This window comes from Gymnoscopelus braueri (genome assembly GCF_963280865.1).
Source record: "Gymnoscopelus braueri genome assembly, chromosome: 9".
NCBI classification, from domain to species: Eukaryota; Metazoa; Chordata; class Actinopteri; order Myctophiformes; family Myctophidae; genus Gymnoscopelus; species Gymnoscopelus braueri.
In genome coordinates, this window is record NC_137610.1 from 5,846,265 (window position 1) to 5,872,181 (window position 25,917).

The 25,917-nt window shown below is 40.6% G+C and overlaps 2 protein-coding genes across 4 annotated transcripts in view; both read right to left on the bottom strand.

Moving 5' to 3' along the window:
• The window catches only part of LOC308091678 (cingulin-like protein 1), a 32,936-nt gene extending 27,544 nt beyond the window's left edge, over positions 1-5,392 (bottom strand). Inside the window, exons 1-5 of one of the 3 annotated variants that reach the window (XM_080437347.1) lie at positions 5,293-5,392; positions 3,714-3,777; positions 2,305-2,808; positions 1,088-1,258; positions 518-720 (exon numbers count right to left, since the gene is read on the bottom strand). In XM_080437347.1, coding sequence (XP_080293473.1) covers positions 518-720; positions 1,088-1,258; positions 2,305-2,731 — 801 coding nt within the window. In that variant the 5' untranslated portion in view covers positions 2,732-2,808; positions 3,714-3,777; positions 5,293-5,392. Of the gene's footprint in view, positions 1-517; positions 721-1,087; positions 1,259-2,292; positions 2,826-3,713; positions 3,778-5,292 lie in introns of all 3 variants that reach the window. The other 2 variants (XM_080437345.1, XM_080437346.1) reach the window with 2 other exon arrangements.
• Positions 5,393-10,939: 5,547 nt separating this feature from the next.
• LOC308092721 (transcription factor 12-like) overlaps positions 10,940-25,917 on the bottom strand; it is a 24,286-nt gene continuing 9,308 nt past the window's right edge. The window contains exons 3-13 of the mRNA XM_080438822.1: positions 25,117-25,244; positions 23,203-23,311; positions 22,238-22,308; positions 20,695-20,776; positions 20,287-20,363; positions 19,253-19,462; positions 17,453-17,555; positions 17,098-17,221; positions 15,181-15,413; positions 11,539-11,698; positions 10,940-11,396 (exon numbers count right to left, since the gene is read on the bottom strand). Coding sequence (XP_080294948.1) covers positions 11,562-11,698; positions 15,181-15,413; positions 17,098-17,221; positions 17,453-17,555; positions 19,253-19,462; positions 20,287-20,363; positions 20,695-20,776; positions 22,238-22,308; positions 23,203-23,311; positions 25,117-25,244 — 1,274 coding nt within the window. The 3' untranslated portion in view covers positions 10,940-11,396; positions 11,539-11,561. The remainder of the gene's footprint in view (positions 11,397-11,538; positions 11,699-15,180; positions 15,414-17,097; positions 17,222-17,452; positions 17,556-19,252; positions 19,463-20,286; positions 20,364-20,694; positions 20,777-22,237; positions 22,309-23,202; positions 23,312-25,116; positions 25,245-25,917) is intronic.

Genomic DNA, 25,917 nt, shown 5'->3' on the forward strand with positions numbered 1-25,917 from the left:
ATCTCTTCTCCACTAGTCTTAGTTCTACTGGATCTCTTCTCCACTAGTCTTAGTTCTACTGGATCTCTTCTCCACTAGTTTTAGTTCTACTGGATCTCTTCTCTACTAGTATAGTGCCTCCCTGACATTTTAGTCTAGTTTTTATTTGTTGACAAAATTGTCAATATATTTAGTCATAATCTTTGTCATCTCAGCTTAGTTTTTATCTAGTTTTCGTCAGTGAAAAAAGGTAGTCGACCAATATTTTTCGTAATAGTTTTAGTCGACTAAATGAACAGTGTTTCATGTCCAACTGTTTACCTGTGTGTCTCTCTCATCAGTCTGTTTACCTGTGTGTCTGTTTACCTGTCTGTCTGTTTACCTGTCTGTCTGTTTACCTGTGTCCTTCTGTTTACCTGTGTGTCCCTCTGTTTACCTGTGTCTGTTTACCTGTGTGTCTCTCTCATCATGTTTACCTGTGTGTCTGTTTACCTGTCTGTGTTTACCTGTGTGTCTGTTTACCTGTCTGTGTGTTTACCTGTGTGTCTCTCTCATCAGCGTCCTGGGTGTGGATGGTGGAGGTTGATCTGGACAGACCGTTGACCAGCTTCTTCTCCTCACGGCCGTTTCCCTCAGAGGAGGAATCTCCGTTGGCGAAGCGAACCCTGGTCAGCCTGGGTGTCCTGGCCGGTGCCCAGACTCCTCCAGGACTGTCCCGGTCCGGTGCCTGCTGACCTTCCACTAGGGGATGCACAATGACAGATTTTTAGTATTCAACAAAAAAAAAATCCAAAACGTATTGCCTCTCATTCAGGGTCTGGTGACGCTGTACAAGGCGGCGTTTTCTCGGTTGAAAATCTAACTGGCGGCCGGCCCGATCGGGTTAATCCAGTATGAACCAATCGCTAAAGAGTCCCACTTTGGCCACGCCCCCATCTCAGAAAACGGCTGCTCTGAGAGGGCCTTCAATCTGAATAATGGAGTGAAACCAAATGAAAGGCTGAGTGTCAGGCTAAAGGAGGACAATTTCAGCATAAATTAAAATCTCTGTGTTTTCTTTTTTTAAATCAGGATAATAACGGTTATGGTCTTCATCCCTAACCCCTACCTTCCACACTGCGGGACCTCCTCCTCCTCTCCTCCAGGTCCATGCTGCTCCTGGCTCCTCCTCGCCTCCCGTTCTGCTGTCTACAGCTGAACCGGTCTATCAGCCTCCCCACCGATGGGATGGAGTCTGTGTCCACAGAGTTTGGAGACCGGGCTGGGGGGGTCGCTGCATCTACAAGACAACATTTACAATGTAGCAGTGGTGGTAAAAGTACTCACATTTCTTACTTAAATAAAACTTATCAATACCGCAATGTAGATGTATTCTGTTACAAGTAGAAGTCCCGTATTCAAAATGCACTTGAGTGAAAGTACCAAAATATCGGCATCAAAATATACTTAAAGTACTAAAAGTAAAAGTACTCATTGTGCAGAATGTCCCATTTCACGTTCAAAATGTATGAAATATCTTTTGAAAATAGCAGATCTACAAGCTCGCAATGCAACAATTTGTACATGTACTTGAGTAAATGTACTTAGTTACTTTACACCACAATGTAGGCATTTAGCAGACTCTCTTAACCAGAGACAATTACTAGTGTGAAATTGGAATACGCAGAGTAATGAACTCTAGTCAATAAACAAGGTAAATATTCACATAAGTGCAGTGAGGAGGAGAGAACAGTGTCGCCCACGGCCTCAAAGACAGGATTCTAGGTAAACAATGAACCTATGTGTCTGAGCAACATGCTATCTGAATAACATTCTGTACAAAAATCTAAGAAACCAAAAACAGGAAAAGCAAATGACCAGCAAAAGATATTATGTCATTAGTAACCACAATATCTTATCTTGTTCTGCCGCTAGCATCGATCCAAAGATGGTAAGAGGGGGGTGGGGGGGGATAAGGGTCAAAAACAATACAAATACAAAATAAACTGAAACTGTATTGTGTGTTTACAAAACTAACTAAAGCAAACTGAAATTATAGACAAAATGCCCTTAGTTTTGGTTGATGGTTCATCTGTAACTGAATACATTTAAAAATGCTATCTTTTGTTAAGTTTTTTTATTATGTATGTATTTATACAATAATTATCTTTTCAATCCTCCACCTGACAAATAACCCAAAGTATAAAAAATTTATAAAAAAAAACGAATACAAACTAAACACATTTCAAAAATAAAAACTAGCAAATCCGCTCAAACAACTAATTAAAACAAACTAAAACAAAACTAAACTGAAAAGTCCAAAACTATAATAACCTTGGTCCACACCTGAAGCTGGGGTTGATCCACCAGAAACCGGTTCATTCTGGGTCTCACTCTCCGCTCCCCGCCCCGGTGCAGACAGACAGGTTCTGGTTCTGGTTCTGGTCTCTCTGCCAGGCTGCTCCGTGTCAGACGGAGGATCAGGCTTTGGATCTGAGACCAGGACCTTGAGGTTGTTGTTCTGTGGGTCGTACGGTCTGAGGATCTCCGGGTGTCTCTGGAAATGGAACTCACACGGGTAGTCTTCTTTTTCTTCTCCGTCCGCTGACCGGCCCACCGGCCAGTCCCTGTGGTCCTGCTGCCCGCCGTTGTTCATGACCACGAAGGAGTGACCTCTGATCCCCTGGACCTGAACCCTGACCCCAAACCCGTTGTCGGGGTTCCCGTTGGGAGCCGAGCCTCTCTGGAGCCTGGAGTCTGGAGACACGCTCATTCTGGCTCTGGATCTCTAGAGGATCTTCAGGGGTCTTCAGGGGTCTTCAACGTTTTTCAGTCCAAGGACCCATAAAGCTGAGAGAGAGATGAAGCTGTATAACATTATGTTACAGATTAAACTTTGCCATAGATTTCATAGATGTCTTCATAGACTTGTTTGACAGCAACTATCATCTGTGTGATAGAGAGAGAGAGGAAATTCATAAATGACCTATGCTCCCCAAAGAGCAAAAGGGTTTAAGTCAAGTTAAGTCATCATCTGTGTTGTGTAAATCGTTAGCCTCGTAGCATAATTGCCTAACTCATATTTTGAAGGTTTTCAAGAGAGACAGAACAAAAAAAACACTTTCTGCTTAACTCACCTAGATGACTAAGGGTCGCTTCAGACGGGGAGCGGCCGACGCGCCTATGTAATTCATTTTCAATGAGAGGCGGGCGATTATTTGGGAAATTCTCGTGCTCGTTTGTGCACACGCACGCGGGCGGCAAGAGCTGGATTGCTGTGAGGTTTTTTCCCCCCACTAGGCGCAGGAGGACAAAACAATAATGACCGCGGCGCGATCCCTGCTGATCCGAGCGAGAACCCCCGCGTCAACCGCTCCCCGTCTGTAACAACCTAAGTCAAAACCTAGGCAGAAATGTACTTTCTGCCTGTGAGCTTTCGTTATGAGCTTGTAGATCTGCTATTTTAGGCTAAAGTTCTCCTCAGAATAGGGATGCTATAGGGTTCAAGTGGTTAATGTAAAAAATACATACAGTAGTTCCCCCCCCTGTATAGTAACTCTGAGGACCCCCAGGGGTCCCGGACCCCCTGTTGAAGGCGCATGTGCTAGAGAGTTAACAGAAGATCTCAGTGTGTGACAGAGAGACAGACAGACAGACAGACAGAGGGATGTTGAATTCCTTCATTCATTTAAAGGTTTACACTTTACAGTATGAGTGGTCAGTGATAGCTTGTAGGTTAATTAAAGCATACTTACATGTAAACAGTGTGTCCATAATGGTTTAAATCAGTTAGATGTTAGTGTTGAGTCCAACTAAATTCTATAATGAACACAATAGAAGGACAGGTGAGTTAGTTTAGACCCTGTGAAGGAATTCAGTATGAATGAAGATAATGACAATGAATCCACTTTACACACAATAACACATCTAAATATATACTTAAAGAACCATAAGTACTGTCTGGACTCATTAGACAGAACTGGCTATTGTTTTTTAATAGCGGATCTACAAGCTCACAACTCCTCGCATATATCGACTCGTGTGAGCTTGTAGATCAGCTATTTCTTGGTGTGTGTGTGTGTGTGTGTGTATGTGTGTGTGACATCGACTTGTAGATCTGCTATTGTCTGTCCTGTCCTGTGTGTGTGTGTGTGTGTGTGTGTGTGTGTGTGTGTGTGTGTGTGTGTGTGTGTGTGTGTGTGTGTGTGTGTGTGTGTGTGTGTGTGTGTGTGTGTGTGTGTGTTGGTTAAGGTGTGTGTGTGTGTGTTTACACAACAGTGCTCAGTGGAGGATGACACCTCACGCCCCCCCCCCACCCCCCCTCCATACATGAATGACGTCACAGACTAACAGTGATGACTGTGTACTTTATACTGTTGTGTTTGTTAATAACAGCCTGCTTATTGTTAACACACACCACTACACACACACACACACACACGCACACGCGCGCGCACACACACACACACACACACACACACACACACACACACACACACACACACACACACACACACACACACACACACACAGTGTGAGTGTGTCCACTTCATGGTACAACAGAGCAGAAACACAACACTATTGTTCTAAAACACAATAGAACACTTTAAAAGACGATCCTGAATGAGCTTCTCCTCAATGGATATATTATTCACTCATTAGATGAATATATGAATATATCCACTCAAAAAGACAATAATGTGTAGATTATCTATGAATATATTAACAGTCTATATACACTAAGGACAATAATATGTAGATTATCTATGAATATATTAATATATACACTATAAGGACAATAACGTGGAGAATGATAGATTATCGACTCGAGTATTGTGTCTATCAGGCAAAAACCTCATATCTCCATATTTAAACTTTTTATGTTTTCTCGCAAATTAATGTCTTATACTTCATCATACGAACAAAAGTAGGCTACTGACAATAGCAGATCTGCAAGCTCACATTCTGAGGTGTTGTGAGCTTATATATCGTCTATTTTCACTATTTCAAATTGTTTTTAAAATAATAATAAAAAGGGAAGAGTTTTGGATTTACAAGGTTTCCACAGCAATGATCAGCTTATTTCTGTTTGTTGTTCCAAATGGAAACATTTAGCTTTAAGTTTACAAACACTGTTTAAACTTCTATAGGAAATAAACCATGAATATGAAAATACTAAAGTGATAATATAACTATAATGAGAACAGATAGACAGTAGATCATAGTTAATCAGATCACAGACAGTCTCTTTACATCATGATGACATCACAGATGAAAAGTTTTTGGGCAAATAACAATTAAACAGAACAATCATGTTAAAAGTCATTCACTTACCAGTAATAATAATAATATAAAGTATAATTGTCCACAGCAGAGCGTGTTGCAGGTGGTTGTAGTAGAGTAGACACAGCTGTCTGTGTGTGTGTGCATGTGTGCGCGTGTGTGTGCGTGTGTGCGCACGTGTGTGTGTGTGTGTGTGTGTGTCATTCCTCTCAGTCAGAGACACTCAGACATGAAAAGATGATGAAGTGACTCTCAGCTCATCATCTCCCTCTACAGGTCACTGATGGTCATCAGATCAAGACTATCTTACTAAAATAGTCTTGATCTGATGACCATCAGACTCGATCAAATACATCTAAGATAATCTTAGATATCGAGTCTGACTTTTACTTTCTATCTACCAGAGGCTTAGCTCCACCCCCCCCCCCCCCCCCCCAGTTTACCTTGGAATGTCAGTTACACACGGGTAAGCTCCTTATATTTTACATTTGTACATGTTTGGAGAAATACGGGCTTTATGGTGACATTTCAGGCTAAACTTGGGGGAAGGAGCTAAGATACATCTACGATAGTCTGTGATCTAAGGCTACTAATGTTGTATGGATGGAGGTATAGCCTTGGTCCTTGGATCATTATTCATGTACTTAAAAACTCACCTTTCAGGAGGCCAAAAGAGGAGGTAGGCTATACCGTTTCCCGTTAGACAGACGCGCCCCCCCCCCCCCCCCCTTTTTTTTGTGTTGTTTTTTCTCTGCATTTTTTGTTTTTGTTTGTAGGCCCCTACATATAGTTATATTTTTAATTTTTCTGTATTATTGTGTTGATTTTGAACTGTTTGGTTGCTATTATATGTCTATGAATTGAATCCAAGGACCCCAATGGAAACAATACCGCAAGGACTTGTTTGGACAGACCTTTTAGACAAAGTATTATAAATGTAATAATTGTGCTGTTTACATTTTTTTGCCTAATGAAATATTCAATCAAATCACCAATTGTATCCATTCTGACATTTGCATATATCTGAAGTAAAAGTCAGACTCTATAAAATAAATGTATATCTCTGCTGTCCGGCCGGAACAAGCTAAATCCAAAATGGTAATTGTTCAGGAAATGAAAAACAAAATAACAATTTTTCTGAAAATGAAGAAAACCTTATATTTTTAAAACAAAGGAATACTGCCTCATCAAACTTGGTATTGTGACTTTATATATTATCAGATACTTGCATGTGTCATTATATTATCACCACTTTACCCAAATCCAGCTCAAGTGGAGTTAGGAGTTTTGTCCAAACACAAATCCAGCGCAAGTGGAGTTAGGAGGTTTTGTCCATCATTGATAAGAACAGCTGGCAATGGATCTCAAAGCTCACAACACATCACAACGCATTGTGAGCTTGGAGATCAGCTATTTATGGTGAGCGCCATCCTCATATACTAAGTATAGATCAAGCTGAATTCTGTACTTAAACAACTTTTATTTTAACATGCATTGTAAACAACCATGGATCTAACTGTTACCACCACTGTTGTTCTTCTACAGTTGAGTGCAACAAACAATTCTGCCTCAATACTCAATCATGTATTTAACAAAAGCAATCATGGCACATCAACAATAAATAAATGGCATATAAATACAAAATACATTCATGAAAAATAGAATCTGTAGCCTATCAAATCTGTAGCCTACTGCACTAACAATAACAACCACAGTTGAATTTACCTATCATATACCTATCAACATTTTATTATCACACTGTTGTGTGTTGTGTGTTGCGTGTGTGTGGTGGGTGTTTCTTAGTGCTTTAGATTGTCATAAAAGCTGTGAAAGTCTTTTGGCATGATCTCCTTGAGCTCTTGGAGATGTTTGAAACAAACTCCTGCACACACTCATTCTCTGTCCATTAACATTTAAAAAGAAAACACGAGCAGATGACCTTTGTGAAGACACCCTTCTCCTCTTTACTGGGGTGACATCTATCAAACCTTGCACATACATTCTCTTCCCAGTTTATGTTCTCCCAAAACCATTGAAAAATCTTCTCCCTGTCTGCCTCATACAGAGCAGAGCTTCTCTGAGAGCCTAAGAGGAGGGGGGAGTTGTTTGTTTTTGACGGACAGTTTGAGGGTCCAATGGAGTTAGGAGTTTTCGTCAGAGGCGCTTTTTAATACTTTTCATATGTTATTATTAAAAAAAAAATTACACAGATGTAGAGGGGGTTCAATAGCGTTGATTTATGAAAAAAAATGGAGTTAGCTGGTCCCGGCTGGACACTGACGATATGATAGTCGTACATTTACTTAAGTACTGTACTTAAGTACAAATTTGAGGTAATTGTACTTTACTGGAGTATTTCCGATTTCCAATACTTTTACTTATAGGGCAAATGTTGTACTTTTACTCCAGTTACTTTTCTGATATAAATTATTTAATTATAAAACATAGGCCTACATTAACCACTTTAGCTTTATTTTATACATACAAATAAAACATATACGCTTTCTCTACTCATCAAAACAAAGATTGTTCTCAGATGATGAAAGCCTACTTTTCCTTCATGTCTAAAATACACTTTTTGGACAGAAAAGAAAATATTTCACCGGATGGAATAATTATTTAGTTACTCCACTGCGCCCTCTACAGATCTGGTTTGATTGATTGATTGATTGATGTACTTTTATTTAGTAAGACATGAGAATAACAGTACATGGAAGTACAAATTCACAATACAAGGTCTACTAAACTGGAAGACTCATTAAGCACTGAGCTTGTTTAAGATGCGAACCCCATGCACACAAATCATGATGACATATAAGAGACAGACAGATATACACACTACTATACAGAATGTCATACAAAATGTTTGGAGCCTTGTTTTTAAGGCCTTGGAGGTGTTGTGATACCATGAAGTGCATGCATAATCATAATGACCTTGAATGAGGGCCCCTGCAAGAATCTTCAGAGTATTCTTACTGACTAGACGATCAATCCTCCACAAATAGCGTGTTGTTTGGTTGACCGTTTTGATCACTTTTTCTGCGTTTTTGTTACCAGAGAGGTTTGCCTCCAAGATGGAGCCCAGGTAGGTAATTTCATCCTTTCTTTTGATGACATCATCACCCACTTTGATCGTGAAACTCTCTGCCTTGCTAAGGTTAGGACTGGACCCAAAGAGGATGGATTCAGTTTTACCCAGGTGTAATGAAAGTTTGTTGTCGGAGAGCCAGATGCAGATCTTGTTGAGTTCAGAGCTGAGTTTTCTCAACCTGCAGCCTGTCCCTGTCCGAGACTAGCAGGGCCGAGTCATCTGCGAACAGCAACAGTTTGCAGTCGCAGGCTGAAGACATATCATTCACATATATCAGGAACAGTAAAGGTCCTAGTATACTTCCTTGAGGAACACCACAAGTCACTGGGAGGGGGGGGGACTGGGTGCCGTTTACTTCCACCACTTGCTCCCTCCCTTCCAGGTAGGATCTCATCCAGTTCACTGACGTATCATCAAAACCTATTGCTTTGAGCTTATTGATCATAATTGGGTGATTAACGGTGTCAAAGGCCTTCTGGAGGTCCAGCATGACCATGCCGCAATATTTGCCCTTGTCAACATCTTGTTTGATAGAGTCGTTCAAATAGAGAAGGCATGTGTCAGTGGAGTGGTTTGTTCTGAAACCAGATTTGTAGATTAGATTTTTCTCGGCAAGATACTTATCGTCCTGTTCATAGACAATTTTTTCCATGACTTTCGAGATGGAGCTAAGAATAGAAATAGGGCGGTAGTTGCAAGGGTCTAATTGGTTTCCTTTTTTGTACAGAGGGAACACCCTTGCTTTTTTTAAATCGTTAGGGACCCGTCCCTGTATGATGGAGAGGTTTATTATGTGGGTAATGATTGGAGCAATGGAGGCGGCTGAGTCTTTTAGAAATTTGGGGGGGATATTGTCGATGGAAACATTGCATTCTACGCTCTCATTTATACAGGCTATGATTCTACGTCCGTCTGTCTGTCTGTCTGTCTGTCTATCTGTCTGTCTGTCTGTCTGTCTGTCTGTCTGTCTGTCTGTCTGTCTGTCTGTCTGTCTGTCTGAGGATAGGTAGACACCTATCCTCAGACATAACATATAACAGACAAACTACACTAATAGTCTATCTATCCTCTTCTTGACCATACTGTTGCTAAAGTCTTTGTTTTGTATTCTTTTATTTATTTTGCATTGCAAAGCGATTACTTTTTATACATGTTTTGAGATATGCTATACAAATAGTTGTTTATTATTATTATTATTATTATCCTTATTATTATTATTATTATAGGTTATATTTCTCTGCACCATTTTTACCCAGCAGAAGAAAGAATACACCAGATTTATGGAAAAGACATTTATTGCTACAACAGCATTTTTAACACATGCCTATAGGCTACTTAAACTGTACACATAATAATGCTGTAGTGATAGGAGTTATTTATATGATTATTCAGAGTTTAAACAGTAAAGACATCATTCTGTAAGACTTGTTGTATTGCTCAGGATAAGAACCATCTACAAAATATAACTTCCTACATTTAGTCAAACTGTGTCAAATCAAGAAGCCGAGTTCATAAACATACAATATTTGTATAAAACATAACTTACATAACTTTTAAAAAAACAAAAAAAACATTCTATTTAAAAAAAGAAAAACTCAAATATTACAGAGCAAATACTAAAACTGAAGCAAAGAGGTTTAAAACTAGAATATATCGTCTCTGTCGGGTAGAAACCTCATACGTCCAAAACTGTTGCTTTCCAGGATTCAAATTGGCAAAAGTAGCAGATCTTTAGAGCTTGTAGATCTGCTATTTTTGTATGATGCTGGAGTATGATCAAGTAGGGCGTTAATTTACGAAAAAACACGAAAAGTTTAAATATGGAGATAAGAGGTTTCTGAGCGACCGCAACGGTATATGAATATGAACACATTAATATGAATTTATATGAATTAATATGAATATGATGACAACGCATTAAGAATTCTTACAGATTCTAGTCGTAGTAGAATATTATCAGGTGTTTTGCAAATCTGGGAACAAGTTCCGAATCCGGAACTTTTTTCAATTACAATGTGTTTGTAAAGGTGTCTACTGTCTATATAACTATATTATATTGTCTAAACATTTTAAATTGAACTCCCGTGCAGGAGTCTGTGACAGGCTCTCCAGGTGACCTTGACTCCTGAGATATTTGACATTGTGGAGCAGTATCTCATCATAGTACTGAAGACATTGAAATAAACCAATTAAACTACTTTATAATTTACATGATCCCAGCAGTATGGAGATGAGTGAGAAAAGTGGGCGTGGCGGTTTCCCCACCAAGGGGTCGTTTTGGTGCAAAACAAATGCTTGCAATCGATTCAGAATCATGAAAAAATACATATATGGTAGATAATTATACATTTATATATAGTGTGACCCCTCACAAGCTACTTAAGGCAGATTTAAACATTTAAAATGTGTGTTAAACTCCTGGAGGAGTTGAGTTTTAACTTTTTTAAATGTGCTCCTGGACATCTTCACAAACACATTGGGGGAAACTTTCCTTGGTAAATAATTTCTTCCCAGATTTTTGACTGACTATTAATTCACAGAATGGTCAAACTCCTGCAAAACACACACACACACACACACACACGCACACGCACACGCACACTCTCTCTCTCTCGTACATGCTTAACACACACATAAGTGTAAATATGAATTCCTCTGAGCTTTAGTCAAAACCAGGAAAAATACACAGTAAATAATAATAATAATACAGTCTAAAAAGTCATAATAATGTCAAACTATAGGCCAACAAATTGCAGGTGATCTTTTCTACCGCTGATATGAATCCTCTCAGATATATTTAAACACAAAGATAAAATCAATAAATAGAAAATATGTACAAAACATCTGCAGATTACAATGCATTCGTCAGTTACAAGGAGGTTTAGGCACGAGTTTAAGAGTTCATTTGGGTGGGGGGTGGGGGGGGGGGTGGGGGTGATTGTTGAACTGCATCCCGTTGGACACGGTGAGTGCTCACATCCCACGACAACATGATGGATGTCACATCATCTTCTCCAACATCCAACATGATGGATGTACCATGTTCTCCATCATCCAACAACATCTGTACGTCAAAGACACGGTCACAATACAAAACAACGTGAGAATGGAGGTATAAATTCAGCATTGTTAATTCAGATATATCTTTTGAAGAGTTCTGTTTCTAATTTATATAGTATATATAGAACATAGTGTATAATATGTACCTGCTGTAGGCTTGGCTAGATGTTCACAGATGTCCCATGGTGCTGGGTCCATCAGTCAGACCAGGATGGAAGGCCAGCTGCATGGAGGAGACCTGAGGGTCTGAGAGCTTCTCCTCCTCTCTTCTCCTCAGACAGGCTGCTTTGGGGTTCAGGTTCCTCTCTGTGGAGAAACACACAACCGCTCAACCAATCAGTCAATGGAACCAGACATGTGTTCATCAGTTGTTCATCAGAGAGGTCACTGGTTCACCTCCCCGCCCTGCTGTGTCCAAGACAAGTGTCCTTGAGCAGGACTCTTAACCCCTTGAATGGTTTCCTCTGCTGTGTGTGTGTGTGTGTGTGTGTGTGTGTGTGTGTGTGTGTGTGTGTGTGTGTGTGTGTGTGTGTGTGTGTGTGTGTGTGTGTGTGTGTGTGTGTGTGTGTGTGTGTGTGTGCGTGCGTGCGCGTGTGCGTATGTGTGAATGGGTGAATGTAATGCACATTGTAAAACACTTTCACTTTGGATAAAGTGTTTTACAAAGCAACATTTACCATTTAATTCATGAATCCAACATAGTGAACGGACAGACAGACAGACAGACAGACAGACAGACAGACAGACAGACAGACAGACAGACAGACAGACAGACAGACAGACAGACAGACAGACAGACAGACAGACAGAAAATGGGGAGATTTGTTCCAGTCATCATCAGTTTGTGTTGCAAAGCTCTCCTTGTTCAACTTAGTCTGTGAGCTCTATTCAATCAATAACATCATCAATCTATTGATCTCTTTGTTCCCAGGATGCTCTGCTAACACTCAGAGGTTAATCACTTCATTCCAACCGTTTAATGAAAATCTGGCCTGTTCTCAACACACACGCACACGCACACGCACACACACACACGCACACGCACACACGCACGCACGCACGCACGCACGCACGCACGCACGCACACACACACAGATCATGAGAGCATCTTATTGGCTAATGAGGAGATTAATTGAATACACAGGAGTCAGGACCCCGATGGAAACAAGCCACAGTGCTTTCTTGGGTTTTAATGCTTTTAGCATCTTTTTATATATAACTGTCCTATCTGTGCTTTTTTTGCAAACTGTTAATAAAGTATTCAATCAATCAATCAATCAATCAATCAATCAATCAACAGCGCTGGAAGCTTGTACATCTGCTATTTTTGAAAAATATTGAAAATGTTTGGAGGATTTTCAACTTTTTGGTGTGTTACTGTGTGCATTTTGAATATTCTGGGGGTCCCTGGAACAAAATGTTTTCAGATGGGGGTCCGCAGCCAAATACATATCAATGTGGGGGTCCTTGACATGAAAACGTTTGAGAACCTGGTCTTGGTCTTGGGGAAATAGAGGCAAAATATAGGCTTTGCTGCCGCCTTGTGGTGATAACGGGACATTGCAGAGTACAGTTTCTAATGAGAGACAATAAACTATTTTAAATGTTTATAGGTTTTATATGTTCCTAAACATCATAATGGAGTGGAATATAATTATTTACACTTAACATGAGTCTTTTAGCAATGAATTGACCCAATTCTGGTTGGGAATTCCGGTTCGTTACATTAAAATCTGATCTATCGAATTCTGTGACGTTCAGGAAGTGACCTGTTTATCGTTGAGAGTTCCGGTGTGTTACATTGAAATCGGTAGTCTCTATAGAATTCTGTGACGTTCAGGAAGTGACCGTTTTCTTATTGAGCAGTCCGGTGTGTTACATTGAAACAAGTGGTCTCTATACAATTCTGTGACGTTCATGAAGTGACCTGTTTCTTGTTGAGAGTTCCGGTGTGTTACACTGAAATCAGTGATCTCTATAGAATTCTGTGACGTTCAGGAAGTGACCGTTTACTTGTTGAGAGTTCCGGTGTGTTACACTGAAATCATATATCTCTATAGAATTATGTGACGTTCAGGAAAGCCTGCTAGGCAAGCTAGCTCCTCAAATGAGGTAAAACGTCCTGCATTTGTTGTAAAACTGTTCTTTATTTTAATGAGTCCAACAGTTATGTTAAAGGTAGGGTAAGTGATATTTGTTGGTAATTTTATTTTATTGTTAAAAAGGTTAAAGTACTATGATAGTAATCATTGCTACAGAGCGTTTGTTTGGTCACAGGGGACTCCAGCTCTTTAGTAAACGGAATATAGTTTTCAGGTAGGTAGGTGACACATTTAAACCAATCAGGAGAGATTATATTTCTTTATAAAAACCTTTTTCTGTTTAATAAAGAGCTGGAGAAACATGGAGACTCCTTTTACTGAACTAACACTCTATAGCAATGAGTACTACTATCAGAATATAGAGCTATTTAACACTTTTAACCAAAGTAAATCACTTACCCTACCTTTTTAAATAATCAACAATGTTTTATTACAAGAATAAAAACACAATAAAAGGTACAAAAACACTCGTAACAAATGAAGCCTTATTAGGTGTACCAAAAAATCCTGAAGGGGGCGTCAACAAGTGTCTTTTTGTAGCTGCGGACATCTTTGAGGGGTAAAAACCAGGTTGACTTAACATTGCCCAATGCCACGCCCAATGCCTCGCCCCCGCAGGCTGATTTGCCCCTTCTGCTGGTGACGACACGTTGGCACGCTTAATAGGGTTAGTAAATCAATCACCAGAGGGCGCTATTATCCACCTTTTAATGCATTTTGCATCACAATGCAACTCAAAGCACAGGGTGTGGAGGTAATGATGAACCACAGGAGGGCGACACTGAGTTGTAAAAACACAACTATGAATAAACACTGTTGAACATGTGCAGCACAACCTTTTCAAACTGTATGTGTACAACTATATATATATATATACACACACACACACACACACACACACACACACACACACACACACACACACACACACACACACACACACACACACACACACACACACACACACACATGTATGTATGTACATACACACACATCACAGAATGATACATACACATATGATACATATATTATATATGTGATTACACCCCCTGCTGGTCAGTGTCTAGTATTACAGCCTTACAGGTCATCCATCTGCGGTAGCACTATCACTTATCACAATTTGTTTACACACATATATAACACAATTTAGCCTCGTGATTGATTAACACTTTTAGAACATTCAATGCACATGCTCTAGTCTAGACCACTGGTAATCAACATGGGGTTCAGGGGTCCTTGACTGGGTTCCAGGGGGTCCCCAGAACGCATCTCTGTCATTTTAGATTTCCTTAGCTATTCAAAAATAGCAGATATACAAGCTCACACCGAGTGCTATGAGCTTGTAGATCTGCTATTTTTGAAGAATCGTGAAGAATGTGTACAAATCTTTGAATATATATATTTTTTAAAGCAAACATTTGTAAAATATTTAGTTCCAAAGATTTTAATTACAAGTGTTCGCTTTAAAAAATATATCAATTCAAAGATTTGCACACATTTTCAAGATTTATTTTCAAAAATAGCAGATCTACAAGCTCATAGTGCCACGCTATGAGCTTTTATATCTGCTATTTTTTGAATAGCCAAAGAAATCAAAAAAATTACACAGATGCGTAACCGGTCATAATTGGATTAAAGCGTTTAAGAATCTCTGGTCTTCTATGGACTGAGGATGAAAACACTGACCTCTGACTTGTTGCTCCAGGCTGAGGATGACGGCCACCGCCTCGTGAAGGACCAGTAACTTGGTCTGTGGTTTCTCGCTCTTCAGGTGGACCTGGACCATGTGGCCCAGCTCCTTGAACGCCTCGTTGATGTCGCGCACGCGCAGACGCTCGCGGGAGTTGTTGGCCATCCTGCGTTCACGCTCCCGCTCGGCTTTCTGCTCCGGACTCAGGTCAGCTTCATCTTCATGGATGCTTCAACACAACAAACACAAAATGTGTGTTTAGACCTATCAGTGGTGGAATGTAACTAAGTACATTTAATCAAGTACTGTACTTGAGTACAATTTTGAGGTATTTTTTTAACTTTACTGGAGTATTTCCAATCTTCTGTACTTTTACTTCCACTCCACTACATCTCAGAGGCAAATATTGTAGGCCTTGGCTACTTTTACACCACTACAATTATTAGACATTTAGAAATATCACTTTTGTTTGGGTGTTTCACCCCAGACAGTTTTTAAGTCGCTTGATTCAGTATTTAGATATTTGATATTCATTTATCAGACACGCCCCCTTCCTATACAAACCCATTGTAACTTCAAAATCATTTTTTAACATGTTAGATTAATCGGAAACACCCGTCCTTGGTTCTGGTGACTCATACTGCCCTCCTAAAACGTGAGGGGGCCGTGTTAAAAAAATAATAATAATAATGAATCGAGCAACTTCAGTCTGTCCGGGGTACTCCCAAAAGCCTGAGTAGGCGATAAAATGACCAAATTTATTTTTGAAAGTGAAATATCCCTTTAAGTTACTAGTTACTTTGTAGATATTGATTATTATTACAAAACATACATTAAGCACTTCAGCCCTAACCACATTTCTGCCATTTGAAAATAGCCGATCTACAAGCTCACAATGCGCCGCTTGATCTGCTATTTTCGAAAAAGAAATATATATTTTTTCATACATTTTAAAACTTGTCAATGGGACATTATGCATAATGAGTACTTTCTACTTTTGGTACTTTAAGCACATTTTGATACCAGTAGGCTACTTTTGTACTTTTACCTAAGTGCATTTTTTAATACTAGACTTTTACTGTAACAGTAATGTTGAGTATTTCTACATGGTGGTTTTGATACTTTTACTTGAGCAATACATTTGAGTACTTTTTCCACCACTGCTGATGAACGGCAACATGTGGTCAAAGTCAGTCACAGTGTATCTGTTCTGTCTGAAGAGAAACAGACACATTGGATTTAAAGATAAAACTGTCATTCTGTGAATGGTCAAGAAACAGAAGGGAACCCAACTGAGCTGAATGGAGTACATATATTCTGAGTGAATATATATTATAATAATTTAACCCATTAAGGCCTGCATGAGGCCTATTCTACAAATGTCTTCTTAATCCTAACATGTCAAGGACCCCAAAAATGATACGTATTTGGCCGCGGATCTCAAAGTATTTTGTTCCAGGGATCCCCAGAAGAAGATTTGAGTTAAAAATGTCTGCTTAAAAAATATAATATACATTCAAAGATTTGCAAAAATTTTCATGATTTTTCAAAAAAGCCAAAGTATAAAATAATGGTTAAAGTGATTAAAATTAATGACACATATGCTTTCCGGATTGAATGGGTTCATATAATTACATTTCATTCCCTTGTTTAGTTTAGTGCTTCTCAAAGTGGGCTCTGAGGACCCCCAGGGGTCCTTCAGAGGGTTCCAGGGCATTATAGGATAGGATCAAAATCAGTTCAACTACTTTGTGGTGCTGGTGTTTATAAACACTCTTACAGTAAAGAGTGTTAATTGTACCTGGTTGTGGTGCTGGTGTTTCTAAACACTCTTACAGTAAAGAGTGTTAATTGTACCTGGTTGTGGTGCTGGTGTTTCTAAACACTCTTACAGTAAAGAGTGTTAATTGTACCTGGTTGTGGTGCTGGTGTTTCCGGGTCCAGACTCTCCCTCCTCATCAGATCTCTGACTGTCAGAACTATGACTGGTGTTCATCAAGTCATCTCTGTCCCCGACTTCCATCTTTACATCAACACCTGTATATGTATATTATTATTATTAACACATATATGTATACTGTATATACATATGTATATTATATGTGACTGGTGTTGATCAAGTCATCTCTATACTCGGCTTCCATCTTTACATTATTATTTTTATTATTATTATTATTATTATTATTATTATTATTAACATTCTGACCGACAACGCCGATATAAGTAACAAAGAATATAACAATATTTACATAGTTATTAATGTAGTACCTGTTCCCTGTGGTGTGTGTCTGTGTCTAGCGGTGTACGGGTGAACGCTCTGTGTTCGACTCTGGAAGGTTGAGTGGTTGTTGTTCATGTTGAGGCTTTCAGCCTGAAGAGGATGAAATAAAGGTTAATAATAAAGGTTGTTGTTCATGTTGAGGCTTTCAGCCTCAAGAGGATGAAGTAAAGTCTGTTCAGGGTTCAGATGAAGAGCCCCTGTAAACCTTTCTCTAAACGATGTCATCCCCCAAACTAACAACTAAATAGACCCTCCAGAAAAAGGCGGGCAATAATTCTTGATTGTGCGGGCTAAAATCCTCGATTTTGCGATGAAATATGCGGGGGTTTTATGTGATGTATGCGATGAAAGTGTGTGAAGTTGCAAAACATGCGGAAAGTTGCAAAATATGCTAAATACGCGCTGCATATTTAGCATATTATGCGATGCTATGCTATGCAATGCACATATTATGCGATGCTATGTGATGGGATGCGCATATTATGCGATGTGATGCGCATATTATGCGATGTGATGTGATTATTATGCGATGCGAAGTGATTACCCCCGCATAATTATGTGCCATTTTGCGATAAATTATGCGATCGCATAATCGCATTTTTCTGGAGGGTCTTTTTAATTAATTCCTTTTAACAGGACGTTCATGAAAGTCCTTGCGGTCTTGTTTCCAATGAGGGCCTGTGAGCAATTAGGGGTTAAGAGTCTTGCTCAGGGACAAATTTCATTTCATCGACACATATGCTGGCGTGGCCTGGAATCATACCTGGGGCAACCAGGGCCTCTGGCTCCCTAGGCGGGCTCACTAACCACTCAGCTATGGCCGCCCCTTCTAACTAAACCTTTTTCACAACGATGCCATCTACCCCCAAAGTACTTTCTCACAACGCATGGCATCCGACCACCTTGAAACTAATGGTGACCTCTGAAAACCTTTCTCACAACGCATGTAATGTACTATTGTAGTGTAGTGGTTCTCAAACTGTGGGTTAGGGTTAGCTTAATGTGCAACATTGTTTCCTCACTCAGCAGTAAGGTATAGTAACATAATATAAACTATAAAGTATAGTAAACATGCAGCATGACTGCAGTGATATCATAAAGTACAGTAACATTCTATGCACCATGGTAGCAGTGATATAAAGTATTATAAAGTACAGTAGCATTCTATTCACTATGACAGCAGTGATATAAAGTATAATAAAGTACAGTTACATTCTATGCACTATGACAGCAGTGATATAAAGTATAATAAAGTACAGTTACATTCTATGCACTATGACAGCAGTGATATAAAGTATAATAAAGTAGAGTAACATTCTATGCACTATGACAGCAGTGATACAGTAACATTCTATGCACCATGGCAGCAGTGATATAAAGTATAGTAAAGTATAATAACATTCTATGCACCATGGCAGCAGTGATATAAAGTATAATAAAGTATGATAACATTCTATGCACCATGGCAGCAGTGATATAAAGTATAATAAAGTATGATAACATTCTATGCACCATGGCAGCAGTGATATAAAGTATAATAAAGTATAATAACATTCTATGCACCATGGCAGCAGTGATATAAAGTATAATAAAGTACAGTAACAGTGATATAAAGTATAATAAAGTATGATAACATTCTATGCACCATGGCAGCAGTGATATAAAGTATAGTAAAGTACAGTAACAGTGATATAAAGTATAATAAAGTATAATAACATTCTATGCACCATGGCAGCAGTGATATAAAGTATAGTAAAGTACAGTAACAGTGATATAAAGTATATTACCATGGCAGCAGGGTGGCAGGATGCCAGCAGGGAGCTGGCAGAGCTGTGGTCCATCAGGCTGTGATGGGGGGTGTCAGTGGCCATGTGGGGCCCCTGGGGGCCCAGAGGGGCCGTGGGGCCCAGTGAGGGGCCCAGCGTGGGGCCCACCGCGTGGTTCCTCAACACGTGAATCACATCGTCCAGTCTGTCCAAGCGATCTTCCACCTGCGACTACAAACACAGTATAGAAATATATCATTACAATTACAATTACAATATAGGTATTTAGCAGACGCTCTTAATACCTTACAGTAAACAAGGTTAACATATACATAGAATACAGAGAGACAGTGTAGTGTCTCAGTAAACTATAGGATCACAGGTAAACCAAGACCCTAGCATCAGTCTAAACATTTACAATCTGTACATTGAAACTTTACAAACTATAGGATGCCAGGTCAACAAATGAACCTGGCATCTGTCTAAATAACATGCTATCCATATTACATTTTAACCTTTGCCTGCAAGGTCGGCAAGGCTAGCTAGGTCAAAGTGTTACAGGCTGAAGGGAGAAGAGTCTAGGACGTGTGGAGCGTTGTCCAGAGTGTTTTAGAGAAGAGAAAAGAGTCTAGGACGTGTGGAGCATTGTCCAGGGTGTTTTAGAGAAGGGAGAAGAGTCTAGGACGTGTGGAGCGTTGTCCAGGGTGTTTTAGAGAAGAGAGAAGAGTCTAGGACGTGTGGAGCATTGTCCAGGGTGTTTTAGAGAAGAGGGAAGAGTCTAGGACGTGTGGAGCGTTGTCCAGGGTGTTTTAGAGAAGAGAGAAGAGTCTAGGACGTGTGGAGCGTTGTCCAGGGTGTTTTAGAGAAGGTTCTGACAGCTTCCTTGTATAAGCTGATCTGAGTGAGCGGGAGAGATTGTTCCATTCATGTGCATTGTAAAATTCTCGATTTCATACATTTGTAACTCAGAGAGTGTACAGGGTCCATTTGGTTAAATAAGCACTGAGGATTTCCGGGTTAGTAGATACTATTAATAGATAACAGTTGAACGTTACCATGGAGATGAGAGAGGACTCATAGTTAGGAGAGACGTCAGTCAGAATAGAGTTACGAGGCCACAGGCTGCTGGAACCTGGAGGGACAAACAAACAAATAAACAAAGTTTAACCACAAGCACAAGACATTCAGCATAATGAATGGTTTAGTTTTTTCCTTTTTCTTTCTTTCTTTTTTTTGCTTTATAACCCCTTTTTCTCCCTAATTTATGCCAATTAATTCCTCTCCAGTCCACACACATTTCTGTGTTTGTATAGACAAAGCCGGATGCACCACGATACATTTACTGAAGTACTTATTGAAGGCAGGACTTTTACTTTTACATTCTGGTATTGGTACTTTTACTGCGTTATTACTTCAGTTAACACAACTGTAGTTCCTCTATTCCTCCAGCAGGGTGTCAGTACCTGTGATTTCAGGAGAAGGAGACCTCACTGGTGTGGAGGAACTGGAGGGGAAGCTGCTACTGGTGTGGTCTGGAGAATAGATCTGAACAGCAGACACACACAGAGGTTATGATCAGGCAAACACAGTGGTTATGATCAGACAAACAGAGGTTATGATCAGACAAACACAGAGGCAATGGTGTAAATTAACTAAGTACATTTACCCAAGTACTGTACTTAAGTACACTTTTGAGGGTTAGGGTTAGGGTTAGACTATCTGACAGGTGAATTGATACAGAACTGACTAGTTTCTTGTCTCTTGTTTTATAGGCAACATAGAACCTAACCGTTTGGCCTTGTTCTTTAATGGACAGAACCTTTGCTGACGCTTTCGTCCTCCCTGCTTTTGTAACAAACCCACTAATAAACGTATTATTATCATGCAATTTAACTGCCTTCACCTCTGCTGTTGGTTTGATCTTCACAACAACGACACATGTACGTGTTTGTGATCAGAAATGCGTTGAACATTGGATTGATCAAGTTGAATCTCTTGTGACACAATGAGACGGCATGCAGCATGCAGCGACCTGCAACAGGGTCATTCAGACAGCTGCAACTTTTCTCTACAATGTTCTGTAACGGTTTCTTTGCACCACGTTGCATTGGTGTGGACTGGATCAAATTCCAAACCACCTACAGTAGGAATGTGGTTAGAATCTGATTAGCAAAAATCCATTTCCATGCGTTTCTTTTGCTGATCTGATTACAATCTGGATAGACCAGAAATGTGATTTGAGCTGCCAGTGTGAACACAGGCTGAGAGCAGAGGAGATGAACTCACACGGAACCTTTTAAAAGCACAACTTGTCATTTATTTTTGTTTTTTACAGCTGCTGTGGCAGCGTTTGGACGCCATGCAGCTCATAACCTGAAGTCAACCCTAACCCTAACCTTCATACTATACAGTAGACTTGGTGGTTTCATAGCAGTGAGGATGGTTCATACTATGCAGTAGACTTGGTGGTTTAATAGCAGTGAGGATGGTTCATACTATACAGTAGACAGGGTGGTTTCATAGCAGTGAGGATGGTTCATACTATACAGTAGACTTGGTGGTTTCATAGCAGTGAGGATGGTTCATACTATACAGTAGACTTGGTGGTTTCATAGCAGTGAGGATGGTTCATACTATGCAGTAGACTTGGTGGTTTAATAGCAGTGAGGATGGTTCATACTATACAGTAGACAGGGTGGTTTCATAGCAGTGAGGATGGTTCATACTATACAGTAGACTTGGTGGTTTCATAGCAGTGAGGATGGTTCATACTATACAGTAGACTTGGTGGTTTCATAGCAGTGAGGATGGTTCATACTATACAGTAGACTTGGTGGTTTCATAGCAGTGAGGATGGTTCATACTATACAGTAGACTTGGTGGTTTCATAGCAGTGAGGATGGTTCATACTATGCAGTAGACTTGGTGGTTTAATAGCAGTGAGGATGGTTCATACTATACAGTAGACAGGGTGGTTTCATAGCGGTGAGGATGGTTCATACTTACAGAGGCCAGAGCTTTGCCCAAAGCGTCACCGGTCTGTGATCCTCCTGACAGACTGACCTGGTTCCCTGAGCCTGAAATCCACACATATTATGATCACAATGCTGCTCCACAATGGAAACAAGCTGTAAGCTTTTTTACGTTATTCTGTTGATTATGATGTTTGTTACAGATGTATGTATGTGACACATGCTTTGATTTCATGATCAATGAAGACATCCATCAATAGATCAATAGATCAATAAATCAATAAATCGATCAATCAATCAATCAATCAATCAATCAATCAATCAATCAATCAATCAATCAATCAATGTACCAAATATATAGCCTTGGACCAACACTGTCAGACATTCCTGTCATCATTTCTGACTTTTATGTATCTCTATAGTCTTGGATATTTACTGAGTCCAGGGAGCCGGAGCGTTTCACTGTTTCAGCCCAGCACCTAGGCTGCACATGAACTCTGCAGCCGCACTGAAGCCCCTGCTGGAAAGCATTCCAGCCCAAACGTAACTAATAATTGGGCCGCGCGATCCGGAAATGACCGTAATAATCCTAAAACAGGAGGGATTTTTTTTTGGTGGCCCAGCGGCCCACTGGGCATTTGCCCGGTACGCCAAATGGCCAGTCCGCCCCGCCAAATGGCCAGTCCGCCCCTGACTGAGTCCTGTACTTCTCCATACATTCTCTACACAATTCTAAGCATAAAGCCACAGATGTTACCTGACCGTACGGTGTGCCGTATTATTAGTCTGTATATCGTTCAATAAATAGTTGTTTTAATCCTGTCTGTGTCTGAATCTCACTGTATGTGCTTGTTTCTATCGAAGGCAACACTGGTTTTCACAAGAAATGTCTGTCTGTCTGTCTGCCTGCCTGCCTGCCTGCCTGCCTGCCTGCCTGCCTGCCTGCCTGCCTGCCTGCCTGCCTGCCTGCCTGCCTGTCTGTCTGCCTGTCTGTCTGACCTGTAGTATTGTCCGAGTTGTGGACGGACGGTGTGCATCGTGAAGCGACGTTGTGGCGATGAAACGTGGCCATCGGTGGAAGAACTCTGCTGACGTCTGGAGAGTAATCCTAAAAACAAAAACAAATATAACATGAGTCCAACGTGATGGTCATAATTATAATAATAATACATCAAACTTATAGAGCACATTTAGGTACTCAAAGTGGCTTTTCAAAACAAATAACTGTGTTAATCACTTGAACACTATATACTTAGGAGAGGGTCTCAACCTGTGGGTGGGGTTCCTTAACACTCGCGTGACGGCATAAAGTGCATCAACCACACAGACAAACTCAGGGGAACTTTTTTTCCCCTGAGATTTCTATTCAAACACAATGAGTTGTGCTGCTCGATGCCATTCGCTCCGAACCACACACTATAAATGTCATTAATCCATCCAATAAAGAACGGATTACAATAATTCTACATTCTCTATAGTCAGTAACATGTTGGTGATACTTAATGTCTATCAAATATGCTTTGGCTGAAAGGCAATCAAAGGTTAGAGCTCATGATTCAAGCGTCTTGTAATGTCCGACATTACATAAGCGGTGCCTCGGTGCATAAACTAGAACAATGAGGCATCTCCAGGTGGTCTGGAGGTGTGAAGACCTTCTGCCCATGAGGAGAATGGGTGAGAGCGGTCAATTTAGCCTAATTTTTCATATTAAGAAAACTTTTCAGGAAAAAAAGAGATGATTTGGATTGACTATTTTGGAGGTGTCATGGAAGGGGAAACTTCTGAGAGCTTCATGAGCAAAGATAATTGTCACGTTCCGCTCCTCAGCCCTTGGACCTTGACTGCCCTTATAAGGTCTTGGACTTATCAGGATTTATCAGGACTTTCTGTTGTATTGTTCTAATTGTATTTCTGTTATTCTGTTGCTGCCTTTTGCCTTGGTGTTCTGTATATTATTTTGTAGTAATGTTCTGTGCCTTCCTGTCTGCCCCTGTAGTTCTGTACCTTTCTTGTCTCACCTCCCTGTAATTATTGTAACCCCAGTCACCTGTGTTCTGTTAGCTCGTTGCCTGTTAGCCTATCCTGTGCTGAGTTTACTTTGAGTTCACCTGTGTGTTGTTAGTCCCCTGTCTTTATATCTATATCTATATATATGCCCCTGTTTGTTCAGTTCCTGGTCAGGTCGTCGTTTAGTGTCAGTGAGTTATGTACTGTGTTTTGGCTACGAGCCTTTCGGTATTTTGAGTACTTGTTTTGCCATCCCCATTTTATGGGAAGTTTGAGTTTGATTAATAAACCTCCTGAACTTTGATTCCTGCATACTGCTTTTGGGTCCTCTGAACTCGCATCCTGACAATAATGGACTTCTCTAGGCTGACCGCTTAGACACGTGTGTGTTAAGGAGGGTCTTACCAGGTGGTTTGTTGAGTGTTGAGGAGGGTCTTACTGTTAAGGAGGGTCTTACCAGGTGGTTTAGTGAGTGTTAAGGAAGGTCTTACCAGGTGGTTTGGTGGGTGTTAAGGAGGGTCTTACCAGGTGGTTTGGTGGGTGTTAAGGAGGGTCTTACCAGGTGGTTTGGTGGGTGTTAAGGAGGGTCTTACCAGGTGGTTTGGTTGGTGTTAAGGAGGGTCTTACCAGGTGGTTTGGTGGGTGTTAAGGAGGGTCTTACCAGTTGGTTTGGTGGGTGTTAAGGAGGGTCTTACCAGGTGATTTGGTGAGTGTTAAGGAGAGTCTTACCAGGTGGTTTGGTGAGTGTTAAGGAGGGTCTTACCAGGTGGTTTGGTGGGTGTTAACTGTTAAGGAGGGTCTTACCAGTTGGTTTGTTCAGTATTAAGGAGGGTCTTACCAGGTGGTATAGTGAGTGTTAAGGAGGGTCTTATCAGGTGGTTTAGTGAGTGTTAAGGAGGGTCTTACCAGGTGGTTTGTTGACAGAAGGTTGCTGTAACTTCCTGGGTGGGACGGCGGGGTCATGACCCCCTCGTATCCCTGCTGGCTGAGGTCGTTGGCCATGTTCCAGATGTCAGGAGAACCGTTTGATCCCTCTGAATATAGAACACATTAGGATTCATATTTACACTTAACATCATCATAACTCAGTGCCGTTTGGTTTGTTAGGAATGTTAGACATGTACAGTAGCCTAGTTATGGTATAATATAGGATACCTGGTTAATACAAAACGTGTTTTTTTTTTGTTTGTTTTTCTACGATTTTGTAACCCCTTTTTTCACCCGGTGCAAATTGTCTAAGTAATCCTGGGCGCTACACTCCCTCTGCCAGCCTAGGGAGAGCCTAGACCCGAGCTCACGCCTCCTTCAATGCATGAGGAGTGAGCAGGCCGCTTCTTATCACCTAAGAGGGAGGAGTTTCCCCGGTAGGACGTAGCTTCTTATCACCTGACAGGGGGGAGTTCCCCGGTAGGACATAGCTTCTTATCACCTGACAGGGGGGAGTTTCCCCGATAGGACGTAGCTTCTTATCACCTGACAGGGGGGAGTTTCCCCGATAGGACGTAGCTTCTTATCACCTGACAGGGGGGAGTTTCCCCGGTATGACGTAGCTTCTTATCACCTGACAGGGGGGAGTTTCCCCGGTAGGACGTAGCTTCTTATCACCTGACAGGGGGGAGTTTCCCCGGTAGGACGTAGCTTTTTATCACCTGACAGGGGGGGTTTCCCCGGTTGGACGTAGCGCGTGGAAGGAACACGCTATTCCAA